Below are 27,625 nucleotides of genomic sequence, written 5' to 3'. Positions count from 1 at the left end.
CATCACCCGCTTTTCTAGGAATAAAGGCACTTTCAATCGGGGGGTCACAGTGAGTGCCATAAGTCAGGCCAGCTGGAGGCGGGGGGTGGGGCAGGTGTCTGAAACACCCAATGACAAACTCAACATGCCCAGATCTTGGAATCAACAGAGTGCCTCCCTTCTAAGCAGGATCTACATCACCATCATCATTGCACAGTCCCCAGCACAAAGCCCTCCCTGTGGGCTGCCACCTGCATTCAGAGACACCACCAGGGTCCTACTGGAAACAAAGGCTTGCCCAGGTAGAGTGGGATTTCCCACAAGAACCACACACTCACTGGCTTCACAATGGGTCCCCTCCCAGCCGTCGCTGCAGATGCACTTGTAGGAGTTGACACCGTCGATGCAAGTGCCACCATTTTTACAGGGGTTGCTCTCACAGTCATTAATATCTGGAGAAGGAAAAAAGACAAACTGAGGGGCAAAAGGACAAGCCGTGATGCGGCCAAGCCCCCCGCGCATTCTAGCACTTTCCCAGCTGCCTCCTGGGGAGATGCACCCGATATCTTGATGTGCACCGTTTCCCTGAAACAGGCCAGAGGTCTCCAGCACCTGCCACCCCCAAAACCCTGCTGGTATTGTTAGGGCCTCAGCTCACTGAGCTACTACTCAGTGGGCCCAGGGGAGAAACTTCCTCAGAAAAGAGGGAGCAGCCAGACTTAGAGGACCCCAGAACACTGCAAAACAGGCACGGCAGCCAAGCGTGATCTGGTAGGCGGAACACGACCTCAGTCTCAGACCCCAGATGCAATGAGATGACTTAGCTAGTGTCCCCAATCTTACTTCCTCATTCAATGCCCCCCCCTCGGTAACTGGGGGCTTACTTTCATGGCAGTACGTGCCCGTGAAGCCTTTGTTACAGTCACAGGTGAATTTGCCCCCCGACTGGCTCTTGCACTTCCCGTGGGGACCACAGACGTTCGAGGAGATGTACCGCACCCCTTCAGGCGTGTCGTTGGATGCCATGGCCACCGTGCAGCTGTCAATCACTGAAAGACAGGCGGAGGATGAGATCACAGCTGAGGATCCCCCCGCCCCCGAGCCAAGCCCACCTCCAAAGCTGGGTGGGGGTGACGAAGAGGCACTCGGCAGGGCGGGTGGAGAAGGGCAGGGCTCTGTCAGTGTGTGTGTGGCACACTGCCAGATTAAAAAAACAAACTGTTCTCCCTGTGTAGGTGAGAGCTCCTGTCATCCCACCTTTAAAGTAAAAACACACACAAAAAAACAAAACAAAAAAAACTAAGGGCCCAGCACAATGGCTCAACTGGCTATCCTCCACCTCCAAGTGCCAGCATCCCATATGGGTGCCAGTTTGCATCCCAACTACTCCACTTCCCATCCAGCTTCCTGCCTATGGCCTGAGAAAGCAGCAAAGGATGGCCCAACAAAGCCTTGGGCCCTGCACCCATGTGGGAGACTCAGGAAGTCCCGGCTCCTGGGTTTGGGTAGATTCAGCTCTGGCCGTTGCGGCCACTGTGCACGTCTCTCCTTCTCTGTAAAGCTGTCTTTCCAATAAAAGTAAAAACACACACACTCTGCTTCTTCCCTTTCCTTACTCTCACTTGAAACAAGACCAGTCCACAGAAGCCTTGAACGGCCATGCCATCTACTGCAGGAGCTGTGGGCTACACGTGGCCACTGGCCTCGAAATGCACTAGACTTACAGCTCCTAGTGACACTAGCCACCTTCAAAGGCCCAGTGGCCACGATGGCCCATGGCTCCCACACCTGACGACACAGCTGTGGAACATCCCCTACTGCTGCCGAAGGTTCCCACAGACAGTGGGGGCTTGCCTAGCAGCCCACCCCAGAACAAGAGCCACACCCGGATTTACATTCTCTCCCCGGGGCTACTGGGACACAGACTCCTCCCACTGGTGAGATAGTGAGAGGGTTCCTAGGCCTTCCACTTTTGCCTTGACAGGCAGATAAAGGCCGTTTCCATCTGTCAGTCTCCTTAGCGCTAAAGACTTTCTGGCAATCCCAAGGGCAGATGGCAAAAGGTGGTGAAGGTGGCAGGGGGGCAGTCTGGGGAAAGCCGGGTTTCAGGGGCCAGTGGGTACCTTCACAAGGGGTCGTGCGGCAGTGGTCTTTGAGATGTGAGCAATTCTTGCCCTCATAGTCTTCAGGGCACTTGCAGAAGTAGTCGCTGGCACGGTTGTAGCACTGGGCGCCGTTCTGGCAGGGATTGGGCTCACAGTAGTCAATGTCAAGCTGCAGAGCAGGGAAGCAGGCGCAGCCCAAAAAAAAGAAATAAAATCAGAATAAACAAGAGTGTCCTGGCAACTTTTCTGGGGTGGTAGAGGCTGGAAATTGATCTTCCTACTGTTTCTACAGCCTGTGTAACTGCATCTTTCCATCCTAGGTCCAGGTATGCATTTTAAGAGCAACAGAGTCGAGAGGGTACAGGCTGAACCTGGGGCGCAATGGAAACAGAACACCGGCTGAATCGCCGGGCTACGGGCACTGAACCCTTCACCAGTCTGCTCCTAGCTAGCATGTATCTAGACGTCAAGACACCCCGGCCACGGCAGCCAACAGCGAGGCATGGAGGAAGAGGGCAGGGCGGTGCAAGTTTGCCCATTGGGGGTTCCGTCCACGCTCACCTGGCAGAGGCTCCCAGAGAAACCAGTGGGACAGAGACACTGGAATCGGTTGATTTCATCCTGACAGTGACCCCCATTCAAACAGGGGTTGCTGGCACACTCGTCAATGTCCCTCTCACAGTGGGTGCCTGCATAGCCAGGTGGACAGATACAGCGGTAACCGTTAACCAGATCCTGGAAGAGCAGAAGGGGGAGGGGAAACACGTGTCACTTTCATTTTCTGTGTTCCAGCCACAGGCTTTCCTGCGGCCTCAGCTGACGCACTGACACTGCCAGATGCCACGCCCCGAGAGGCCGGGAACACCAGCCCAAGGGAAGCATGCCGGGACTCGCTCTCCACCTGCGTGTCTAGCTCTCCCAGCAGCCCAGCAAGCCTGCGATTTGCTGTCAATTCTCAAAGCTTTGATTCACACCAAAGGTTTACGTACCCGACAGGCGGCGTCGTTCTGACACTGGCCGAGGCAGTCGTTAATATCTGCAAACAGAAGACAGAAGTCATCACGCTAAAGAGGCCTGTGACTTGGAAATTGGCCTTCACGCTTTGGAAAAGCCCTCTCAACTCGCGACAAAAACTTCCCATCAAGTCTCCTCGCCGCCCTCTCTGCCTCCTGTGAGGTGAGGTCACTGCTACACTGGGCGGAGACTTGGGAGTGAAATCTGACATCCTCATTCCAGCCACCTTGTCAGAACATGGCCCGTTGGGCTGCTACGGAGTCCCATCAAGTGTCAGGCCTGCCCAGCTGCACAGACCACTGCCTTTCCAGAAACATGCCTGTTTGCAAGTTTTGCTCCAGAGGCACAAGGCCAAGGAGTGGAGCAGGGGCAGGGACTGGTTAGAACCTCCAGCACCCACGTGTCGAGGGGTGGGGGGAAACCAAGTCACTCACTTATGTCACAGTTCTGACCCATCCAGCCAGGGAGGCAATCGCAGTAGTAGCTGGCAATCAGATTCTTACAGGATTTGGCGTTGACACAAGGCTTGGCCTCACACTCATTTGCATCTGAAAGGCAACAAGGAGGACCACTGAGACCGAGCCCTCTCCCCAACCCCTCGGAAAGAAACCAACACGGAATTGGTCTGAAATCGGAGATGCTTTAATAAAGCAGCAGCACAGTAAAAGGTACCAGGGTCCCTTTCTCTACCGTGACCAGCTGAGCCCTCCCCTCTCTCCCTTGCCATTATCCAATCAGGAGCATTAAACTGTTCGCTTCCCAGCTGCTGGTGAACCACCAGCCCCCAGCCAGAACAGCAGAGCGCCACCCGGCACTGCTGTGCAAAACCTAGTCGCTGGGATTGAAATGTGGCAAAAAGAATGCAGACAGCTCCTTCCTTATGAGATCATCCCGCTGGAACCCAGCTCAACACTTGTGGACAGCCGATTGACATGGTTCAGGGAATCCCACGACTTTCCCACAGGGCCGCAAACAGCCAAGTCCATTTGCATGCAAGTTATTTCTCCCAGGCCCGCTAGGCGCTAGATAATAAATTGCTCCGTAGTATCGTGTGGTGCAGATACACCGCTGGCGTCACGCCCCTCCTTCCCATCACTGCTGATGGCCGTGGCCACCCCAGCACAGGGATGACACTGAGAATTTTCTTACCTAACTGGCACGTCTTGCCAGTCCACTGGGGAGGGCACACGCACTTAAATCCATTCACCAAGTCCAGGCAGGTGCCCCCGTGGGAACAATTATTTGGAGAACAGTCATCAATATCTGTTCAACAAAAGGCAGGGAAGTGCTGACAGTTTCACGTCAATCCAGCAGACAAATGAAAGGCTGCAACCCCACCCACTCACACGCACAGCCTCTACGCAGGGGTCAGACACCTGCTCCGAGCAAAGCTACAGCAGGACAAGTGGGACGGAGAAGCCTTGATTTCAGCTTTAAATCCCCCACTGCCCCAGTTCGTTTAATCCCCCGTAAGAAGGTGCAGACAGACACCTGGATACCCACACCACTGGTAACACAGGACACTCCTGTCTGCCTCCTCTTTGTGTTGAGAGCAGAATGCAGAGGGAAGGGGAAAAAACTACCCCCCACCCCGACACTGCACTACAGAGAGGTCTTCATTCCCTCACGGGGCAGGTGTACCACGCAGATCGAGCACTCACTCCCCAAGTTGCTATTAAGAACCCTGGAAGATGGCAATGGCTACCATCCACTGCAACAGGAACGGGGGGGAGGCGACATGTCGCCTGCAGGAGCCCCAGTGATCCCTGACCATGCCATGTGCCACTGTGAGGATAGTGATAGCAGCAATTTTCAAGTCCCCCAATTCTGAAGGGAATACCACAGACCCCGGAGCTGCACTGTAGGGCATCTTAACAGTTCAGACACAACGGACCCGTCTCAGAGCCCCAGGGAGCACTGCATCCTGGGCCCCTTTCTGCCACACCCTCACCCACCAAGGCCATGGGGGGAGCAATCCTAACACAGACAGCTCTGGGAAGCACATGCCCTGATCTAGCCCAGGAGTTGCCTGCAAGCATACACATACGTTAACTTCACAGATGGGCACGGGAGTGCCAGGAGACTGAACCCTCTCCTCCTCATCTCCAGCAGATATACCTCTAGGATGGCAGTGTGTTACCCCAACCCTCATCTGCACACAGGCTCCCCCAGAACAGACACCAGCCCAACCCCAGACTTACTCGTGGAGCACGTGGGGCCAGTCCAGCCTGGAGCACACTCACACTCAAACCCCAGGGCGGTCTCCCTGCAGCTGCCTCGGTTGTGGCAGGGATCCGAGAGGCACGCGTGTTCTGCTGTAAAAACCAAGGCGGTCACGATGAAGAGGAGCCCACCACTACGGCTCCACCCTGTCCCCCAAACAGAATCCCACACACATTTCCAGAAATGACAACAAGAGTGTGACATAAGCCTTCTGTACCCAGCAAGGCCTCTTTCCTGTTACACTGGCTCCAGCCACACAGATTCCAGGGCATCTTGGGTCTGGGGTAGCCGAATCTCAACACCTCCTATGCTAATCAGTATCACCACAGTACCCACTAAAAACATTCCACTTTAAGGACCTGAAGGAGGCTCCAACACCCAAGGGAAGACACAACTCTCACCTTATGTACAAGCGAACCTATAGAAAAATCCAGCAGAGCCTGGGCCTCTTACCAATTTCACAGTTGGGTCCGGAATAGCCCTCGGGGCAGGAACACTGGTATTTGTCAGGCCCGGTGTTGCTACACGTCCCCCCATTTAGGCACGGCTGATGGGTCCCACAGTAATTTAGATCTGCCACAAAGATGTCAAAGTCACAACCAGGCAACTGGAAAGACTATGAACCCTTCATGGTTCTAGCCTCATGCCCATTTAAAACAACAACAACCTGAAACTTCAGGCAAATTCAAATACAGAGTTAAACACACACAAATAAAAATAAAGCCAATTTATCTTATGGTCTTCCCCAAGTCGAGCTCCCAGCCCCCGACGTCCTCCCCGATGGACATACCTTTGTCACAGAGCTGGCCGCCCCAGTTGGTCTCACAGAGGCACTGCCAGGGTTCGTTGCAGGTGCCATGGACACATCCCGGGTGGGGGATACACTTGTCACAGTACAGGCCCTGCCAGCCATATTGGCACCTGCCAACAAAACACACATACATATACACATTCAGGCTTTCAGCATTTTTAAAGATTCGCCGAGTTATTTGAAAGAGTGATGGAGAGACTAAAGAGAGGCAGAGAATGAGAGTGAAATCTGCCATCCATCGGTTCATCCTTCAAAGACCCACTGCACAAGGCCACATTCAAGTCAGGCGCCCAGGACTCTATCTGGGTCTCCCCACGTGGGGAGCAGGAACCCAAAAAGACACTGCCTCCCGGGCACTGAAGTGGGAAGCTGTCAGAAGCATGGAGCCGTCAGAACTTGAGCCTAGAACTGCGACACAGAACTCAGTTGCTGCACCTCACCTCCCAGCCTCTTGAATCAACAACAGCCATGGCGAGGCCTTCGCTGCTGTTTGTTGGGACAGGATGGTACACTTTAAGGCTTGTCAGGGGACTCCTTAGAAACAAACATTGTCACAGTGGGGCTGAGGTCCCCTTCCCAGCCGAGTTCTGACAAAAGGAGGGTTGTCTGGGGGGAGGCCCATGTGGGGACACCCTTCACAAAGCCATTCTCTCTCCTCAGATGAACTGCTGGCGGGGGAGGGGGAAGAAGGCACGGGATAAATCAATGCAGGACCTGGTCAGGACACACCACAGAAGCAGAAGACTCTGATGACAACAAAAGCTAGACAAAGTCGGCTGCGAATGCTGTACTTGCAACCACACTGAGCTCTTTGTCTCCACAGCAAGCTGCGACCCTAGCTCAGGGAAATGTGACAGGACACCGAGCGTGGCAGGACCCCACCTTGCAGGTGTGTGGGGCGAGGACGGAGCATCCTCTTTGGGGTGGACCCTGGCGGTATCCTCAGTCCCACTTTCCCAGGGCGGCACAGGAAGCAACAGCATGGGCAGTCAATTCCATAGATAAGTTATGACCCATTCCCGTGGCTGCCTCAGCCAAGTTTATAATTATCTTTCATTTTGCAAGAAAAAAAATACTGAGTTTATCTAGTATTGGGGGAGATTCGAGGTTCCTTTGTAAGCACCTTGGTTCATCAGACTCTCAAGGCCATATGGTGTCTGATCCCCAAACAAAAACACAAATATAAACCCTTACCTGGGTGGGAGAAGGGGCAGGGTCTCACCCACTCTTTCCTCATGTTTCAAGCCTTCTGAAACTTTAACAGCCTCAAAAACCATGCTTTTCCAAAAAGGTGTAAGGAGAGCTTGCAATGGAGGAGCACCAAGCAGCCTGCTGCTGGCATGAAGGTGGTGCTGGGGGCAGGGGAGGGAGGGTGTCCAAGTGGGATGGGCTAAGTATTCCCACACTGGGACCTGGGAAAAGCTACAGTCAGAACTGGCTGCCCCCGGAAGCTGCTCAGCTCTAACTCTGGAAAACAAATGCCAGTGCCCCCCCCCCCCCCACCACATCCACTCCCAGAAGGCACAGCTTCCAGTTTCCAGAAAGCTGCAGCCAGCAAATCCTTGTCATGGGGAAATTATAGGGAGTTAGCTAATAGCTAATCAGCCATGGCCAAGAAGCAACTTAACCCCTGAGAACACTGACTAATCGCTTCCTACCTTCTAAAAACAAGCCCTCCCCACCGACCTCAAACAGAAGAACCACGAGAAAGTGTGCTTGAAAAGCAAACAGATGCCGGATTCTGGCTTGTGTAACACAGAACATCAGGCTAAATGACAAGTGACTACGTAAAGGAGCAAAATGAATGTAACTCATGTGGCAGGAAGGAGTTTTTGGAAAGCAGACAGCCCAGTCAGTGGGTGAGGTGGGGACCCGGGGAGTTACTACCCTGCAGGTTGACACTCTTAGCCTGGAAGACAGCAAGAGGGAAACGATGGGGAAACATCAGTATCCTTGCTGCCTTTCCCGTCTTTCCCAGCTCAGGGATCTCTACAACTCTGCTCTGTCTAATAAAAGCAAGGGAGGCAGCCAAGGACCCAGCCTCACCTCTTAATTAACAAGCGCTCAATCCTGGAGCACGAAAAAGCAACCGCAAGAGGTTACAGATGACTTCAAAAGAAAACAAATAAAAAAAGACTGACCCTAAAGAGAGGCATCCACCAAGTTATCCCAGCTTAATAATATATGATTAAGATTCTCATGAGAAATTGAAGCAACTTTCCTCATGTGATGATTCATAATTAAGTTAGCTCTCACTGACCAAGCAAGTACTGAAATCAGCATGTGTACCCAGGAATAGGAAACACACCACCCGCCCCCAGGTCCACCTGGGAACCAAAAAACCAGGGGCACTTTTCTCATGGTGGAGTGTAAGGAAAACAAAAAGTCATGTAATACATAATCAAAAGACAACTGACAAGGCACTTGCCATTGAGCCATCCCTGGAGCAGGACACAAACCACACTTCCTTAGCTGGAAGGTTCTGTTTTGCTTTTCTTGCAAAGGGAGGGAAAGGTAGTCGGGGTTGAGAGACTATGCAAATGGTGTGTGGGAAAATGGCACCTTAAGTAAACAAAGGCACCCAGCATGTCTGGGCAGGGAGTGGGAGGGAAGAAAGGGCTAAACTTGGGAGACAAAGCCTGTTGTTCTGGCTGGGAGGGAGGGCCCTCCCCGCGCAGCCGCAGCTGCAGCGGGTGCTGGTTCTGATGACAGTAGCACAAATCGCAGCCTCCGTTGATCCTCATCTGAGCGGGCAGCAGTCGCTAATAGCACGGCAGAGATGACTTTCTCCAGGACACCTCTTAATTAGCACGGCTGAACGTAGGTGGATTCCCTCCTCGTATCTGACAGAAGGGCTGCTCAACTGCTACATACGGATAGCCACCTGCCCCAAGTGGGGCAGTGGGTAGCTTCTACAGGAGCCCCCCCGCCCCGTGATACCTCCCCAAAGATAAACCCATGCAATGCAGAAGAGTCGATTTCAGCAGCACCTGTTCCGAGTTCTTCCTCCAGCTGCCTCTGCCTTGTCCTGTGAGTTCAGGGTCCCCTGCTGCATGGCAGGGGAACAGGTGGACTGCTGGGACCCTCAATGTCTAGACTATGGAAAAATTCTGCTCAAGAGAGCAGCCATCAACACGAACTATGCATCAAAGTCATGGGGCAAACCTGTCGAATGAAGATCCCTGAGCCAAGCCAAGGGACTGGGAAGCCACGCATTAGGGAAAACCAGGAAGCTGCATTCCAACAATTCCCACAGCTCATTCTGGGAATTCTGAGCTGGGGTGGGGGGGATGAGGGGTTGCAGTTCCTCCTAGCAGCAGCAGCATCCCGTGGGCCCTTCCAGGCCTTTGGAACCAGGATGCGCGTCCTAGGCGAGAGCCCCAGGTGCAATCCTCCACCAGGGTACCCTTGGTTGCACTCTGCTGCCTGAGCTGCTAAAGCTCCGGTCAGGGTAGCTTTGGGGGGCACCGGTGGCAGGCCCCAAGGATCCATTCAGTGTCACATTCAACCTGCTAATCCTTCTAACTTGGGAGTGGGACGTGCGAGGCCACAGACAATACCAGTGTTTCCTGGCATAATGTATGTTCCAAGACATGTCCTTCCCCCTTCCCCAGTACCGGAATCAGCACGCCTTCAGGGTAGGGTGTCCCGGCTGGCTTCGGCATTGTTCCTGGACCATAAAAGAACCAACTTCAAAGGCCAGCAGCAAAAGTCTACATTCATCAGGCTCAAATGAAGGGATTCCAGCGCCATTAACCTCTCAGCACCGGCCCAAGCTCCCGCCTGCACAGGGGCCAGGAGATGGGACTAATCCCATTCTAAAGAATGCTGGACTTTTGCCTACAGATGGGAAAAGTGGGGGTAGGGCAAGCAGAGGAAGCTCCAGGGAGGAGGAGGAGAGGGGCCCGGGAACAAACCCACATCCCTCCACTCTCGTCCATTAGCACTTTAAGGGCAGATTATGAACGTGTGTTATCAATTTACAGAACAGTTAATACATGAAGTCACCAGCCACGCCCACCACGGTTTCCTTTTTTCCCCTCAAGAGAGAAGTGGTGTGTGCATTCCACTGGACAGCTGGTATAATTTAATAAGCTTCGGATGTGCCTATGTGATTTTTTTTAAAGCTTTCTTGTCCTCCAATGGGAGAAAAAAAAAAAAAGGCATGTTCACAAGAAAGTTCACCCCTGCCTTTCACACGAAAAAACACAGAACAGAACCCCACAGCAGATCAGTCGAGCTGCTTACCTGCAATCACCTGGGAGTTTGCAAGACCCGTGCTTGGGACTACAGCCCTGGCGGCAAATAGCTGCAAGAGACCAGAGGAGGATGTCAGCACACACACTGAGCCTACAGAATCCGGGATGCTACAAGGTCTCACGGGAACCCCACTGGAAGAGGGGGAAGGCGAGAGAAGCCCAAGTAACAAATCCAGCTTTCAATCGCAAGGCCATCCCAGCAGATCCTCCAAACACCTGGGCCGTGTCAAAATTCAGGGAGCTGTCGGAGAGGCAGGGAACCCTTCATCCCAGCTTACTAAGCAGCAGCAGCAGCAGCTTCCTCCTCTTGGGGCACTACCTGGCCAATTCCTGTCTTGCCTGTATCCATCTTCATCAGAAAGAAAACACCAGATTCCTTTCTCAGCCCACCCATTCTGCCCATCAGGGTGTGGTCAGATGAGCCCCAGGCCCCCTAAAACCTCTGCCAATGCCTGGCTTCGAAACATCTCCTGGGGCCCACAGAGCTTTCACATGTGGCCTCTCGTGGCACACTAACCTGGTGGCATTTTCTCCCCCCCCCCAGCAGCTATTTTCTTCACATTAAAAAAAATAGTAAATTGAACTGATGCCTCCAAGAATGTACTAAAACACAGTTTAAATGACTGTTAGAGAGTTCGTAAAATACCAACTATTTAAAATATGTCAAGCAATCCCTTTTTTCACATGAATTCCAGAAATGCCACCCTTTTTAAACCCTCGTCTCTGGTTATTTAAGAAAGCAGCATTGCCCAGGAGACCTGCTCATCATTCCTTGCCCCACCCTACGTCCCTTGGTCAGAGCTCAAAAATTCAAGCAGGAATTTACAGTTATCATGCAAAATAGGCAGAGCCTGTAACTTGTGAGGAGACAGTTTATGGTTAAGTAGAACCACCACATTTTAGAAGGGGTGCAGTTAGCAACCCACCCAAGACTTCAGAAGCTTCTCCTCCTTCGGGGTGGGGGTAGGGGGGCACTCAATTCAACAAAAGTTGGAAGGGACAGGTGAGTTTCTCAATTCCATGGCCTCCAAAGACATCCAGAAGTTTCCAAGGCTACCCTGAGCTCAGGGTGATTATCATTCCCAACCTGTAAGGCTATCTGCTCAGAAATCATTAGGCTCAGCCAGTCCCACCGCCTTCCCAAAGGGGGGATGCTCAGGGTAAAGGGATGGAAGGAGGCAGATGGGGTGGAGGGAGGAGCAGAGAGCTGGGTAAAAAGGTGGCCCCAGCTGGAGCCAGCCTTCTGCCTGCTCCCAGGGGAAGCACTGGAGTGTGAATTGTACCACAGCGGTAAGGACCGAGGGCCGAGGGCCGGCCTTTGTACTCCTCCTGTCAGTCACTCCCGGACTGTGAGTGGAGGGAGGGATGCTGGGCCAAGGACACCCTCTGGGAAAGGAGCAGCTGTAAGTTGTGGGGAGCCAAGGCTCTCAGCAGCTGGGAAGCAGGAGCACCCCAGCAGCTTTGCAGAAGACAGAACCCAAAGGCAAGTGTCCCTGAAGGCAAAGAAGCTTTGAAGTCCATACAATTTTTTCACAATACACATCTTCCCTGAACTTTTTCCATGGTTTTCAAAATTCATGTGCAGTCAATAAACTTATCCCTTTGTCCTACAAGCTCACACATTTGGCATCTGGACACGTTGGTAACTGCATGAACAGCCCCAAGTCCCACGCTGTCTGAGCAGCAGCACGCCACCCAACTACCGCCAGGGCAAGAGTGGGATCGAGGCACACGCACCTCTGTTGCACTCGGGGCCCATCCAGCCTTCCATGCATGTCTTGTTGCCATTCTGGTCACAGGCATAGTGGCCGAAGAAGTCATCTCTGGGCCGGCAGAATTTGTTGCAGCCGAAGCCGTAGTAGTAGTCGTCACAGGTCACGCGGATCTGGTACTCGAAGTGGGCCACCCCCGTGTTCTGCTTGAGCGTCTGCCACTGCCGACTGGGATTTATCATGCCTGAGTGAGAGGCCTTCTCGATGATGCTGTCCGGTTCTGGAGGGAGAAGAGGAAGAATCATATTCACAATCCCAAAGCCTCCCGTACAGACCACGCTGGCTACGCTCACAAAAATATAAATCATGTGCATGGTGCAGAATGCAAACAGTTGCACAAGACACTGGAAAATGAAAGGCTTCCACCCTTCCGCAGCTGTTGACTCTCCAATGCAGTCACAGTACTGCATCGCCCAGGAGTACCTTTAAATAACTTACCTAGTGCCAAAACTATGAGGTTTTACCTTTTTAAAATGCATTTCTGTGAAAGAGTTACAGAAAAAAGAGAGAGATCTTTCATCCATCAGTTGACTCCCCAAATGGCCAGCACTGTGCCAGATCAGAGCCAAGACCCTGGAACTTCTGGGTCTCCTACGTGTGTGCAGGGACCCAAGGACTTGAGACATTCTCTGCTCTTCTCCCAGGCCATAAGCAGGGAGCTGGATAAGAAGTGGAAATCAAGCCGGCTCCCATATGGGATGCTGGTACTCACACTACTAATAGCAACCAGCCCTATCTAGGTTGCTTATTAAACAAAATCATGCCAAGCACCTGCATGTGGCACCAGCACTGGGAAGTATCCTTACAGATGGAACAGGAGGAGTGCCACCCATCCACTCTGTGCCCGAGCACCCCACAGGGCTCTCCCTTGTGCCCTTCCATGGCACAGGAAACTTGGCTTCCAACAGCTCCACCATCAGGGCACATTAGCACTTTCTGATCTCTGCCTGATAGGTAAACAAAGATCATTTAATTTAATTAGCATTTAATTAAATGATGGGGAACACCCTCTCAGGTACTTAGCACACCAGGTGCAAGTGTTCCTGTATCCTGCCACTTGCTCCTCTTTTGGCAAACTTCCTGCTACCTTGTTGGCCATCCCGACCTGCACAAACTTTTCACCTATCAACAAGGCCGCACACAAGCCCAGACAAAGGTCAACAGTCGGTCTCTCTTCGCCCTCAGAGGTCTATTTTTGTGGCATCAGTGGAATTCAAGAAGTGGACTCGGTGACATTTTTAAAAAATGCTAGTATCCTTTCAAGTTGGGATTTCCATAGCAACACCACAAACCCAATTTTCTTCATCTTTGCCCACTACCTAAAATCCAAATGGGAGAGACTAACTCACCCCTGTTAAAGACCTAACCCCCTTTTTGTTTTTGAGGTGTTGGTTTTTTGTATTTTGTGGGTTTGTTTTCTTTTGGAGCCAAGTCAGCCTCTTTAAAGCTTTGGCCTGGACCCGTCCCAGCCATTGTAGCCACTTGGGGAGCGAACCAGTAGACTGCAGCTCCATCTCCGCCTCTCCCCTCTGTCATTCTGCCTTTCAGATACATAAGCCTTACACAATAAATCAACGCTTCCTACAGAAAATAAACCCAGCGGTTCACAGAAACATGTGGTCCCCAGGCACTGTCAGTTATAATCCATTCGGAGAGGAGACATGAGTAGAAGATCAGCTCCAAACACAGGTGCCAGGAGCTCAGGGGAGGGCTGCGCAGAGGCAGGAGCAAGGGACCAAATCGGCACCCAAAACTGGTTTTGTGTTTGTTTTCTTAAACCTGGCAGCACTAACTCCTCACCACCTTGTCAAATCCAAGGCCACCTTGGAGAAACAGACTTAGGGCCTACTCATGATGTCCGGGTGATTCTTACTCACCCACACGGCCGGTTTTCTAGGCCCTGGGCCTGCGTCTGCCTTTGACAAGCAAGCCACACAGGCCTCGTTGTGGCCGGAAGAGAAGAAATCCTGGGTGGCGTCATCCACACACTCCACCCAACGTGTCCCCGGCGTCCGCCCTCTGGGGTTCTCAACCGGCGTGTGGGCAAGACAAGCCTTGAATAAGCCCACATACCTGCAGACCTGCACCCTGGCATGTTAGGAACCACTTGCACATGACACTTTCCCAACTTTAGTTTTTGCAAACAAACACGGGCCAAAGAATGACAAAAATGTCCCTCCATTAAATCGTGTGTTTGTTCTGCTGGTTCGGTTAAAATGTAGCAGGCCATTACCACACGGTTACAAGATCTTCCTGAAGAAATCACTTAAACACACTGGCCCCGACTCCAAAGTTGCCAGCACCTCTCAGCTTGGTATCAACAACAAACAGTTCAGACAACCCAACAGTGCTGGCAACCCTAAGGGGGCACAGACGGTCACAAGATGCCCAGCGGCTCGCTGCCTTCTCCTTATGTGCAACAAATGCTGGGAAGACAATCTCTTTAGAAGTCTCAGTGGGGCTAACAGAGCTGTGAAAGCAATGCGCCTGGCATGGCAGTCTGTGTGACCTGCACGCATGCGTGTGTGCACATATACACACGGGTACCTGCTTCTCATGCGCACACATCCCAGCGTGCTGGGCAGCGCCCGGCCTCGTGACTGCGACTAGATGTCACCACACCTGCTTACAGCCCTCAACTGCCTGAAGACAGCGGGCGCACACAGCACCCACACCGGCCTTATGGGCCAAGGAGGAAAGTGCAACAGACCCATGGGCATGGCAACTGGCACACCTAGGTGGGCGTCTTAACCAGGAAGGCTGAGCGGGAGCAAACCTAGTCTTCTGCATGCTCCCATGTGATGTTTAGATTAAAGCAACACAATCAACTTCAACCATGTACTCTGGGACAGAAGATACAAGCTTAGATTATTCCAGTCTCACAGTGTGACAGAAAAGCTTGCAGAACTGAGGACAGGAGGGCCAAGCTAGAAAGTTCTAGCACATGAACGGCACCTGGAGTTCACCTAGCCTGCACTCTGCCCATACGCTGATATATGGCAGAGTCTGCGATACAGCTTTATATCAGAAGTTAGGATGCTTTATAACTTGCCTGCATGCCCAATTGCTTGGATTCCTCAGCCCTCATGGAGTCTAATCCACCAGGAGGGACATGGGGTAAAGAGCAAGGAACAAAACATGTCAGGCATCACACCCAGAGGCCCTGAGGCAGAAGAGGAGAACACGATGCATTTGAAGAGGGACAGGCATGTGCTAGGGCAGGGCTAGCAGGATTTCTTCTCTTGATGGCGTGGAACGCGAAGCTGGCAGGCTCTGTGGGGCTGTGTGGCCCACCACATGGGCTTCAGTGGCCTGCAGTGGGCAGCCCACCCATCCAGGGGCTATCTACCTAGTCTTCCTTGTCCCCCACTTCCTGGGACCCAATGAGCTCCCAGCAAGGGCAGAGAAGTCTCCAAAGCACAAGACAGGGCCACTGGGAGATGCAGACAGCTGAGGGCAGCTCTGGATGGGCACTGGGTCCCAGCGATTCCGCTCTCTGACCTGTGCTAAGAGCTGGTGAGGGTACTTGTTAGGGACCTGGCCTTGCGCCCACCACCTCCCCAGGATATTTTAACAGCCAACAGACCTGGAGGACTCCGCTTGCCCTGACGGTCTGAAGGGCCCCCCTCCCTCTGCTCCTCTCTTCCCACTGCCTGGTTACCACTAAGAACAGGGCACAGTGACCTAACGCTCACTCAGCCCTCAGCGTCTGTGCCAGGGGAAGGAAGGGAGAACAAACAGGTGTCTGTGACCCTGACTGCCATCAGCCACAGCCAGGGCTGGCAGGACTTCCCTGCTACCATCCCCCAGATACACAGCTATGCACACCCACCCTGCACAGTGGGATTGGATACAGCCCCCCACCCAAACCCAGGAGAGGAAAGCTCACACTCTCAATTTGCACAGGGTTCCCTTCAGAGATGGACTGAAGATTCCCAACAGAGGCGGGCATTGTGGCATAGCGGGCAAAGCCACCACCTGTGATGACAGCACCCCAAAAGCACACCGGTTCGACTCCCAACTCTCGTACTTCTACTCCAGCTCCCTGCTAATGCAGCTGGCAAAGCAGCAGAAGATGGCCCAAGTGCTGGGGCTCTAGCAGTCCCACAGCAGCATTGGAAGAGGCTCCTGACTCTGGGCTGACCCATACCTGATCTGTTATAGCCACTTGCCAGTAGATGAAAGATCTCGGTCTTGCTCTCTCTGTAACTGACTTTCAAACAAGTAAGTCTTAAAAGACTCCAAAACTAAGAAGACTGACCTCAAAAGGTCTAGGAGCCTCTGGCACTCTGGGCTTAGCAAGGTTTCTAGGACATGGGGGCAGCCCTGGGGCCAAAGGTGCCCAAAGCTGCCCACAGAGCAGACATCCAGCTCTAATGCTGCCCCTTATGGGCATTCGCCACTTTCTGGTTCTACAAAACAGCAAGGGAACAACGGGGGGAAAGATGCTATCCATGAGCACACCCCACAAGGGGTCACCAAGGAAGAAGCTGGGCCAAGTCCTCACCCAACCCCCCAGGTCACGCACCTTCAGCACCCATGAGGACCTCAGCTGACAGTCACCTAGACTCTGTGGGCACAAAGGGCACTGGAAGTTTCCACCCGCCAGGGAAAATGCATTTTGAAGATAGGATTAAGAGCAGGGCTGCCTTTGCGGCCAGACCGCTGCCCTCTCGGGACACGCCCTCCCTTGGCAGCTGCTCTACCAAGACAGACCCGCTCGCACAGGCCTGAAAAGTGACCCGCACAAAACCAGAGACATCTTTCAGAAGGGGCCCATGGCAGGTGATGGCTCTGGGTGTCAGGAATCCTGCTTCAATGAAAGGCTTGTGGCATGCAGTGTGGGAAACCCAGACGGGCTCGGAGCTCACCTGCCCACTAGCTGAAATTCAAGGTCGGCTTTAGAGCCCAGAGCCACCTCGATGGGTTTATCTTTCTGATGAGAGATTAAACGCTCACTTAAAGTTTAAATGGACTTTTAAAAAGTCATGACTTTGATCCCTGAGCAGTCTACAAGGTTTTAAAGTTGTAAAACCATTAAGATCTGTATCCCCAAGATAATTTTCGGTCCCTTATTCCAGGACCGAGTTGACTGGGAGTCTATTGAGCCCACAGTGCCAGCGGAAAGTTAAGCAGCAGGTGCTGCTGTCAGGTGGGCACCAGGCTGGGGGAGCCAAGGAAAGTCAAAGCACAAGCCACCCAAGCATGGCACCTTCACCCCAGGTTGGAACAGGGCCCCCCGACAAAATACTTACGAACAGTGTCATTACTGGAATCCCAGGCTTCCACAAGCAACGTGTAGGACCTCTGCAAGAGAGAGAAACAATGGCTGAGCCAGGCCAGAGCACTGTCAGCTCTCCTGTGACGTGTGCCCCCACCACACACCCCGCCAAACAGAATCCTAAAATCAAAGTGACATTGGGACAGTCCCATGGAAGTCCTGGGTGTCTCAACCCACAGAAGGTCCCTCTCCCCTCTCCCACAGGTTGACAAAAATGACTTGTCTCACTCAGCAGGGACCCACTGAGTCAGCAGCCATGAAGGCAGGCCACCCTAAGGCCCCATCAATAATGTCCCCTGCCCTGAAAGGGACCAGTCTATACAGTTTAAAAAAAAAAAAAAAAAACCTGTCTAACCCCTAAGCCTAATGCATGAGAAAACACACAAAGAATTTCTTCTAAGCTAACCTACCCAGGTATCTATACCAAAGGGGTATTGCTAAGGTTACACTTTGGGGCCTGGTGGGGCGGTCCCCAGGGAGGCCCCCTTTTCCTTTTCAGAACCCCTTTGAAAATCCTGTCTGTGTGAGACCATCCCAGCTCCCACAAGTATCAGGTAACTCTAGGAAGCAGGAGGGGGCAGGACAAAGAAGGCCGCCTACCGTGGGCAGTGGGGCGAGGGGGTCAGACTCTGCGGGGGGGGTGGAGCAAGGGAGAGATCCCCGCACACTCAGGGCTTATATTTATTGATGAACTTATCTGTCAATAAGATCTAACATTCCAGGCATAACCAGAGGCCACTAACTAAACAAATCCCCTGGATGCTGGCAACATGCCAGCTCCCAAGGACTGAAGCACTTTTTTTTTTCTTAATCTTCCAGGCTTATCTCAGAATTCCCCACCTCCACACACACACACCCCCCACACACCTAAGCTATTAGCGAGTCTGAGTGCATCCTCCCCCACACACACACTCAAATCTTCATTTGTAGTCATTTACAGTGGGGTCAGCTCTCACACCAACACAGGCATCTCCATGGACTCTCTGCTCTGTGTCTTGGCATGGGTGAAATACACCCGGGCAGGTGGGCAGACAAGGAACGTGCACCTGTTCTTGCCTCCCTGGCCTTGCACCGTCAGAAAGACCGGCACAGTCTGCTGAAATAGTGGGCTGCCAGCTCGAGAGAAGGCACCTACCTAGGCAAGGGCGAAAGAAGAAAAGGAGCAGGGAGAAAAAAAAAAAAATTTCATTCATAACTCCGAGCTCACCGCTCTCGCGGCAACACAGCAGGCCCCCTTCTAGACATAAAAGTATCTTCAGATAGACCCAGCCTTGGAATTCAGCCGAAATATGCTGCATAGTCAAGGCAGGGTACAGATCCCATTTCGTTCACTGATAACTGTGGGAAAATGCTCAAGAAAGTAAGCAAAACCGGGCAAGCCGGGGCACATACCCGGGGCCTCTTGTGTTAGTGGCCACAGGTCCAGATTCACTGTTGTCGTCGTTAATATTTTATTAGTGAAAGTTACACCTCATTTACAACCTCTTTAAGTCTCCTAGGACTTCCTACAAATTACAGGACTCTTCCAGAGAGCAACAGGAAAATTATGTTTCTCGGCCGATTCGAGATGAGGAGCGAGCCCGGTCAAAATGAGGCCAGCTGTATGGCTGATTCTGTATAATTAAGCCCTTCGTTTGCCCGTCACGTTGAGGCCCACATCTTGTGCTTCAACAATATTGCCATAATTAATCCTCTGATTAAATGCATTGATACCGAGAGTTTTGACAGACTTGCATAAGCGCTAAACACATAATACCCACAAATTCCACTGCAAGGGAGGACGCCCCAGGACTGGGCTGGCATGGCAGCAGGAAACCCGCTCTAATACCCATGGAAGGAGCCTGCTTAGGTCTTGCACAACCCAGCCACGGGCTCATCCCTGCTGCGGAAGCTGCTGACCCACAGCAGCCCCACCCCGGAGGGAAAAGGGCAAACACGGTCCCCTCCAGAGGCCTGGCCCGCACAAGCCCATCCGCCTTCCTCGCAGCAGACAGACAGGAGGGGAAGGCGCAGAAGTGCAGGTGCAGCCTGCCTGACCAACTTCTTCACTGCCTTGTTTCTGAGAAGGGATGAGGGTTGCGGGACTGGCCTGGGCCTTCAGAGAGGATTCCCTCCAAGGCTCCTATTAGGCACTCTTTACCTCCCACTCCATCCCCACACGATAGATCAACAATCAAGATAATTCGGCAATGATTATTAGTTGCTAGGGAACTTTAATTTTTCCCAGGCCCACGCCTGACCTCTGTACAGCCCTGAGTATATACCCGGATACCCAGGTCCCAAACCATGCACACATCACAGCAAAGCAGGTGCCAGGCCACAGCTCAGCAATCCACTCTGATGAACTGCCCTCACTCCCACCCGCAACAGCCACTATGGATCTGCCTCTACAGCGAGGCCAATTTCCCACTTCCACGAGGGTGCAGAAATGCAAGAGTCCAACTTCAATCTCAGGAAAGCTCACCTAGGTTTTATCTCTCCCACCCTCCCCAAAGTCTTCCTAGATCAAGAATCCGGGGACCATGCAAGAGGGACAGTGAAGCACCCGATCATCTATCCCCTGTGTAGCTCTGAATTCCAGTAAATCTGGCAATACATCGTCCTGCAGCACCGGAAGAGAATGGGGCAGCTTGCAGAAACTGCTTTCTGTAAAGTTTCAGTGGAATTCACCTAGAGGAGACGCCTGGCACCAGCACCCCCAGGCATCCTAGAGCCACCAGACCCCAACTGTCACTCCTTCCTCCCCGTTCCCCATGGGCCACCAGCACCTCCTCCTATGCTCCACACTCCACTGAGCTGTGCCCGGTCCCACTCCCTGGCGGTTACCTTGGCACTGGGCAGAGCGGTAAGCACTTAATTGCCACATTAAGAAGGGGGGATGTAAGGAACAAAGGTAATTGTGTTGGCAGCTGAGAGCTTCCTTTTCCTGGCAACAGTGGCAGCCAAACCAAGCCCTGAGAAGCGGCTGCCTCCCCTCCTGCCAGGCTGACGGACACAAACAAACCGCCATCCAAACGGCACGCGCTCGGCGGCCAAAACCCCAGGCCACTGCAACATGCAGGCTGGCCGGCCGGAGGCACGCACATCCTGGGAATGCCCGGCGTGCCCGCGTGGCCATTGTGCGCCGTGGGTCGGCCCCGGGTCTGTCAGGGGCCCTGCGCTCTGCTGACTCAACTGCCACTTCCTGTCGCTTGTCCCTGCATTAGCAGTATTTTTGGAGAGGACCCATTCTTCCCCATAATCCTCGATTCAGTCCATTCGGCCAACTCTATTGTCCCGCCTGCGACTGGGTGGTCACAGTACAAGATATTCCAGTCACAAAACATTGGAAACAAAAACGGCTTCTGCAGAGCCCATGTGTGGGCACACTGGCAACACGCTTGCACACACAATTCCGGTACCACAGGGTGCTGGCAAGGTGAGAGAAGACGGCGACCTGCCCTACACAGCAGGCAAGCTAAGTCTTCAGTCATGGAAGCCAATCAAGACTGCAGTGCTGGACATGTCAATAGAGGCTGATCTGCTTACAAAGGGCGATTTTTTCGCCAAGCCGACCTCAAAGGCTCACCAAGCGGCCCCAAAGCTCATATCCAGATTGGAGTCTCAATGAGCGCCCTATCCCCTTTCCCATCATTACCCTTACCTGTTTGAAAAGCATCCCACTGATAATTAAATGCACCAGTTACAAAAGGGTGGCGAGGTTAATAGATAGAATACCGAGAAGCCAGCCAAGCTCAACGGCCCGGTTCACACAGAGCAAGCCCAAACAAGAAGCCTTTCTACTGATTTACCAAAAGTGCATAAAAACTGGGCTGAGCTGGTCCAGGTCCCCCCATCTGCATACTCTCCAAGCAGAGGCAGCCACGCTGGGGAAATGCATCCCATCACAAACCATCACACAAGGGCTCCAGGAGGGCTGGGGTGCACCCCAGGGATCAGGAAGGAACCAGCCACAAAGTCACCAGCTGGCCCCTTAGGAACAGTGGAGTGCTTCCAGATACCGGGGTTCCTTCCCCCCCACTTCCACCATGGTTCTTCTGCCACTTTCCACGCCTTTCCTTCCCAACAACTGGAAGCAAAGGTTAAGTTTGTTTTGTTCCAACTTAAAGAAAAAAAGTACATTTAAAAGCTGGAGCCACATGTCACTTCTCTCAGCCGTCTGTATCCCAACCTGGGGTGGGCGGTGTGGGGGGAGAGGAGCTGGGAAGTGGAGGGAGGAATTAGAAGCAGGCCCCTCAGAAGCTTACCAAGGGAGAATTCTCAGGAATATTTGTTTTAGTGGATTACTATGCTAATTGTATGCATGTCCAGAGATTATGCATTCTTACATTGTAACTAATCTTGAAAAGCCTGCCATCAGTACCAAGCGCTGGCCCCTGTACAAAAGGGCCGGTGGCTGTACATAAATGCACCCTCTGCATGCTGGTGCGGATGACCTGTTGCCGTAGTCCTGCTGCCTTTTTTTCTTTCCTTCTTCTCGTGGCCGATATTCTTTTCTGTATGTTAAACTGCCTACATGCCTTCTGCCCCGGTGGGAAGATCTTAGGCAGCATTGACAGGGCTGACTTTGGGAAAGGTTACGCTCCTGCAAGTGGCTGCCACCTCTCTCCCCGACTGCACTCAGCGTCCCCAACAGCCCCTGTGCCAAAAGCCTCATGGTTTCCTCTAAGTGCCTGAAGTCTCTGCAGAACTGTGGGTGTGGAGCTGGGGAGGGGGTACAAACTCATGGAAGTATTAGAGGTTTGAGTGAGTTGCTAAGAAACATGACAACAAGGAGGAAGAAAACAGAGAAGGCTCCACCTGCGGGAGAAAAACGTTAGGAACTAAGTACCTTTCATTTGGGGGAGCAGCATTCTGCACACACAGGGCCCGGCATGCTCCAAGCCAACATTTCCCTCGCTTGCCACTGCTTTCGTCTTGGGGGGATTTCCTAAGGCAGAAGGCACTTCCGTCCGCCAAGTCCCCTGCATGAAGCCCATGCTCATACACAACACGGCACGTGTGTCGACACACTCCCCAGGCAGGTGAATCACGTTGCTCTGCCCTCCATGGGTCCACCCAGGGACTGGAAAGATAGCAGGAGGCTTGAAGGCAAGGACTTGTCAGGGGGAGTCGGTGATTTACATCCCGGCAGCTGATTTACCCAAAGCCCTGGCAATTGGTCATTCAGGACTTCCTTACATGTGAAACAAGCCGAAGCTGGCAACCCCTCTGGTATGCAAGAATCACATTTCATTGAATTTTTCTTAAAAAAAAAAAAAAGGTTGATCTCAGCAAGCCTTTAAATAGGACCAAGAGTATTTAAATAGAGACTATAACAAGCTCGATACAAGCAATGGTTTGCCACCCACTCCCTACCACCTCTCCCAAATTACTCGAAATTCATTTCATTGTAGGGCCACTCATTGGGTCGGTAGAGCTAACCAGGGTTCTGGGATTCCCCCCAAAAGCAGTGGCAATTACACTAATGCAGTTTTAATGAGCAGGCACTCCTGGGATTTGGCGCCAATTGTGAGAGGGACAAATTAACCATTTCACTGATTCAGGAATCACTGTTCCCAAACCATTTCTTGTGAAGCCCAATTACCTCTCACAAATGCTGTCCATCACTTGGCCCCCCTAACCCAAGGATCATAAATCAGGCTGGGTGCTATGTGTCAATCTCCTCTCCCCTCCCGATTGGGAACTACCCAAGCAAAGCCACCACGAGCCGAGGGCCAGGGCAGCAGACTTCCAAGTGTGGGCAGTAATTGGATCTGATAGGCCAGGCAGGCCCACCTCCACGGAGCACACACGGTGGAATGCCGGATTGCATTTCATATCTGACCAAGTCATTTCCTCTTCTTCCTCCCCAGGACGTGAACAGTTGTCTTTAATTGGGGTTACAATGCCAAACAAAAAGACACCAATGGCGTGACCTTCTGTAACTGACCCACCCCTGGCATCCCAACCATGGCTCCCTCAGTGCCAGGATGCACACAGCAACTGTGGATGCACAGGGCTTGGCAGTAGGGGTGGCTGGGAGTTTTTAATCTCTGCATCACATCCCCTCCTCTATTCAAGAGATCTGGAATCCTACACCCAACTACCTTGAAACCTCCTACAGCACTCAGATACACTCATCAGCTGCCAGGCTGAACCAAGCTGTGCTAGCCACTTCAATACTTGCTCAGCTTCCGGGGACGTTCCCATCAACAGTCACCTAGGAATCCTCCTGACAGTGTGGGCCAGCAGGGGTACTTCTCAGAGTCACACACACCCCAACACCACACTTCAAACTGCAGTTTCTCTCAGGGAGGGTACAGAGCTGGGTATTTCCCAGCTGGCCTTTTGGGGGCGGCAGGGGGTGCTTTGCTGGGGAGACTTGCATTTGGCCCTATGTCAAAACAACCACATTCTTCTACTGACCGGCAGCGGTCTCCCCAACCACAGCAAAGCCAAGAGTCTATTTCACAGTTGGTGACCCTGTGGGGCCCCAAGCCACAGAGGAGCACCAGCACATCCCTGCCCTCTCACATGGCCTCTGCTCCCTGGCCACCGAGGACCCTCTGTCCAATGTCACCAGGGGACAGACGCCTTCCCAGCGTGGGAAGCAAGTCTCCCAGCTTTCCTCGGAGCCACCCTCTGACCCTAATTCACAGAAAGCACCTCAGCCAGGCCTGTTGCTTTTTCTGCATCCCTAACAAGATGCCTTTTATGGTCTTGTCAAAAGCCAGGGGGCCTCCCGGGGTAACCACCTGCAGGCCCCTTCCCCTGCTAAGCTCCAAACACCAGTTGCAGAGCAGTCTGCGTTCACACGGCAGCTTGGACCCAGCCTAATTTAAAGCTGGCCAGCCAATTTCTAAAGTTCTCCCTAATAAGGGATTAGCAAACAAGATAAACACTCTTTGTAAAAATGAAATCCCGAACCAGAATGAGCTTTCAGACCTCAAGACAATTTCACACACCGACTGGCTTATGTATGCACGAAGACGGGGGAGAAGGTGCCCCACTTCCTGGTGTGGTGGTGTTCATGACGGTTTGATTTCACCCAGGGCAGGCAGAGATTTGCAAGGCCGGCTTCCCAGACCTCAAGGGCCGCCCTTAAAGCTTCCCACAGAGACGCGGCCAGACACTCTGCCCTCGCTAGTTCCTGGGAGCTGTGGATCCGCAGCCCCAGCCGGCGGATAGGAGGCAGCAGAGCGCACCCCACCAGAGCACGTGGCGGAAAGCCACCAGGGGGGCACCAAGCTCCCCCTCTCAACGCCCACCCTCCTTCCAACCCCAGTGCTGGACAGCGGGAGCCCGGCACAGGGCACACCCCCAACATTTCCCTTTCCTCTCCTTCTGCAATCACACCCATCTTCCTTCCACCCATTTCGAGATGTTGCAAGGGCCCCGACTGCAGGGCTGCCAGCTGGGCTCGAGCCTCAAGCTCCTACAGGATGACGAAGGAGGGGGGCAAAAGGGAGAAGGTCCGACGTGCACTTCAACTTGCCAGTGCCACCCCACCCCCTCCCCAACTTTCCAAAACTTTGGCCGGGCTGACTAGACTTCGGGGGTCCGCCCGCCAGCCCGCGCGCCCGCCGGACGAGGGCGTGCGCCCGCCCTTCCCGGGGAAGTTTGCAAACACAGCTGTTCCAGGGCTCGGGAACCGCTGGAAGTGAGGCCACAGGGCTTCACCGCGCGGAGGCGGGGGCAGGAAGGGGCCGGCACGGGGCGGGGGTTCCCGGGCCTGCAGCCCGGGAGAGGGCCCCGAGACTCCCCACCTCTCCACTGCCCGTCCGGGGCCTCTCCGGCGGCGGCCGGCCCCCAGGCCCTCACGCCTAGCCCGGAGAGCGCCCCCCGCGCACACCAAGAACTCCAGTGGAGCAGCGGGAAACGAGCTTCCCCCACCCCCCCAAACACACACACACCCTTCAGGAAGGACACGCCCGCCCTCCGGGCCGCTCACGGGAAAAGGGAGAGTGCCAATTTGGATGGCGTTCACAGCCCAGAGCTGCGTCGAGTCGCCCTCGGCCGCGCACCAGGTTTAAGCAGTTACACCAAAGAGAACCCCGACGAGGATCTCCTGGCTCCGAGGGCGTGGGGGGAGGGGAAGAAGGCTGGCTTTCCTCTCGGGCCTCCAAATCGCAAGTTTAAAACCGGACCTCCTGGGAGCGTCCCCTTGGGTCCACCACTTTTCATGCACAAAAGCAGACAGCAGCAAAGCGGGGAGAAGGGAGGGGGACCCCGCCCCGTCCGGCTCTGCCCAAGTCTGAACTCTAGATGAGAGAGTCGCAATTCCCGGATTGGCAACCTCCCCCCCTCCAAAAAAATAAGCCGTTCCCACGTTGGCGCCTGAGTTCCAATGCAGGAGCCTTTAAATCCGTCTGGGAAGGCTTACGCCAGGGCCGGGCGGGGTTGCGGGTGCGAGCGCGTGGCGCCCCCAGGAAAGCACTCACCGGCCAGGCGAAACTGAAAGGCAGCACGATGCGGTTGCGGTCGTTGCCGCGGCTGGCCTTGAGGTTGAAGGTGTTGCCCCCGATGACAGGCGTGGAGCCCGAGCCGAAGCTGCAGGGGCCCCCGGCCGTGACGCGGGACTGATACTCCTTGAGACACACTTTGAAGTACGTGTCACACTCGTCGCGGGTGCACTTGCGGTCTCCGGGGTTCCGCGAGCCCCCGCAGCAGTTGCCGTTCTGCAGCTCCCCGTTCACGTTCTGCATGGACAGGATCTCCAACTCGAACTGACCCGAAGCGCCGCACACCTGCCGGCGAGGGAGGGAGGAGGAGGGTGGGAGGAAGGTCAGAGCGGGAGAAAGTTGTTTTTCTTCGAGGGTGGAGGCGGCGACTCCCAACCCGCCCCGCCAGCCTCCGACGCCAAGTGAAAATAATTCCGTAAAACCGGTTCGTGGACCCAATGTGATTCTGGGGGCATAAAAACGCACGAATGCGGGAAGGCAAAAATATGTACATATATATATATATCATCATAAAATTAAAAAACCCGACGACTGCCCCCGGAGGGGTGGGGGCGGGAGGAAAAACAAACAAACCAAAGAGGAAAAAAAAAAGAAAAAAAATGCGAGGCGAATGCGTCCGGCCCAGCCCGGGGAGCAACAGGGCGCGTTCAAGCCCAGCTGCAGCCCCTCGGGCGCGGGGGCCGGGCCGGCGAGCCGCGCGCCCGCGCGCCCACGGGGCTTCCTCCGGGAGCCGGCTCCGTGGCGCGCCCGACCGTCGCCCGCGTCCCAGGCGCCGCGAGGGGTGGAGGGGTGGCCCGGCAACGCGCGAGGCTCCTACCTTGGCTCGCAGGGCGCAGAGCAGGGCGAGCAGGAGGCTCAGGGGGCGCCCGGGCCGGCCGCGCGTCCGTGGGGACCGCATCGCTGCGCCGCGCGCCGCGGGCACTCGGGACGCCTCCTCCGCCGCCGCCGCCGCTCCTCGCGCCGGTGCTGCCGTCGCCGCTGCCCGAGCGGCCGCCGCGTCCCGGCTCTAATATACTCCGCCGATGGGAGCATGCACGACTGGAAAACAACACCACTTTTCAAAAGCCCCTTTTCAAGAGCGGCCCCGTTCCAGAAGGCAAAGAGCCCGGCCTCCTTTTATTATTCTGATCGCTTCTTGGAGGCGCTCCCCTCCTCTTCCACCTCCCGGCTTTCTTTCCTTCGCTCGCGCTCCCCTTCTTTTATTATTATGATTATGCGCAGCCTTTTATTCCCTTTCAGATCAGCTGCATGGAAAGGGGGGGAGGAGGGAGGAAGGAGGGAGAAAAGGAAAAAAAAAAAAAGGCAGCCGAGCCTAGCTCGCCGGCCGGCTGCAGGTAACACAATGACGCGTGCCCGCCTGGCTCTTGGAGAGAGGGACCCGGAGAGCCGGTCTGGGAGCCGCCGCGGCTCGCGCTGGCCACCTCTACCCAGAACGCGGGGCAGGGCGCATGCGCGCCTATTAATATTCATGAGGGAGGCCGTGTTGCCGCGGGCCCCGCCCCTTCCCTCCGGGTGGACGGGGAGGGGGCCGCGCGGGGAGGCACTTGGAAGGGGTTCGGGGTTCGCTCGTGGGTTGCCCGGTCGGCCTCGTGGAGACGTCCGGGGCGCACACGCACACGCACCCGCACCCATCCTCGCGCAGGGCCGCGGCGGAGCCCCGCGCCTCTCCTCGGGCGCTCCCCGGAGCCGGGGGTCCCTGCGCCGCGGCCCGCCCGTCGGGGCCCCTCAGGTGCAGGC

The 27,625-nt window shown here is 54.2% G+C and overlaps 1 protein-coding gene across 1 annotated transcript in view; it reads right to left on the bottom strand.

The window, feature by feature from the left end:
• The window catches only part of JAG1 (jagged canonical Notch ligand 1), a 34,715-nt gene extending 7,391 nt beyond the window's left edge, over positions 1 to 27,324 (bottom strand). Inside the window, exons 1-15 of the mRNA XM_058679461.1 lie at positions 26,706 to 27,324; positions 25,868 to 26,173; positions 17,419 to 17,470; positions 12,129 to 12,383; positions 10,381 to 10,441; positions 6,112 to 6,242; positions 5,775 to 5,894; positions 5,300 to 5,413; positions 4,248 to 4,361; positions 3,533 to 3,646; positions 3,074 to 3,120; positions 2,646 to 2,819; positions 2,103 to 2,253; positions 864 to 1,028; positions 318 to 431 (exon numbers count right to left, since the gene is read on the bottom strand). Of these exons, the coding sequence (XP_058535444.1) occupies positions 318 to 431; positions 864 to 1,028; positions 2,103 to 2,253; positions 2,646 to 2,819; positions 3,074 to 3,120; positions 3,533 to 3,646; positions 4,248 to 4,361; positions 5,300 to 5,413; positions 5,775 to 5,894; positions 6,112 to 6,242; positions 10,381 to 10,441; positions 12,129 to 12,383; positions 17,419 to 17,470; positions 25,868 to 26,173; positions 26,706 to 26,786 (1,999 nt within the window). The 5' untranslated portion in view covers positions 26,787 to 27,324. The remainder of the gene's footprint in view (positions 1 to 317; positions 432 to 863; positions 1,029 to 2,102; positions 2,254 to 2,645; positions 2,820 to 3,073; positions 3,121 to 3,532; positions 3,647 to 4,247; positions 4,362 to 5,299; positions 5,414 to 5,774; positions 5,895 to 6,111; positions 6,243 to 10,380; positions 10,442 to 12,128; positions 12,384 to 17,418; positions 17,471 to 25,867; positions 26,174 to 26,705) is intronic.
• Positions 27,325 to 27,625: the final 301 nt, after the last annotated feature.

The sequence above is a fragment of the Ochotona princeps genome, chromosome 22 (assembly GCF_030435755.1).
Source record: "Ochotona princeps isolate mOchPri1 chromosome 22, mOchPri1.hap1, whole genome shotgun sequence".
NCBI lineage: Eukaryota > Metazoa > Chordata > Mammalia > Lagomorpha > Ochotonidae > Ochotona > Ochotona princeps.
The sequence above is the reverse complement of the archived record's forward strand: the minus strand, read 5'-3'. Positions and strand labels throughout refer to the sequence as shown.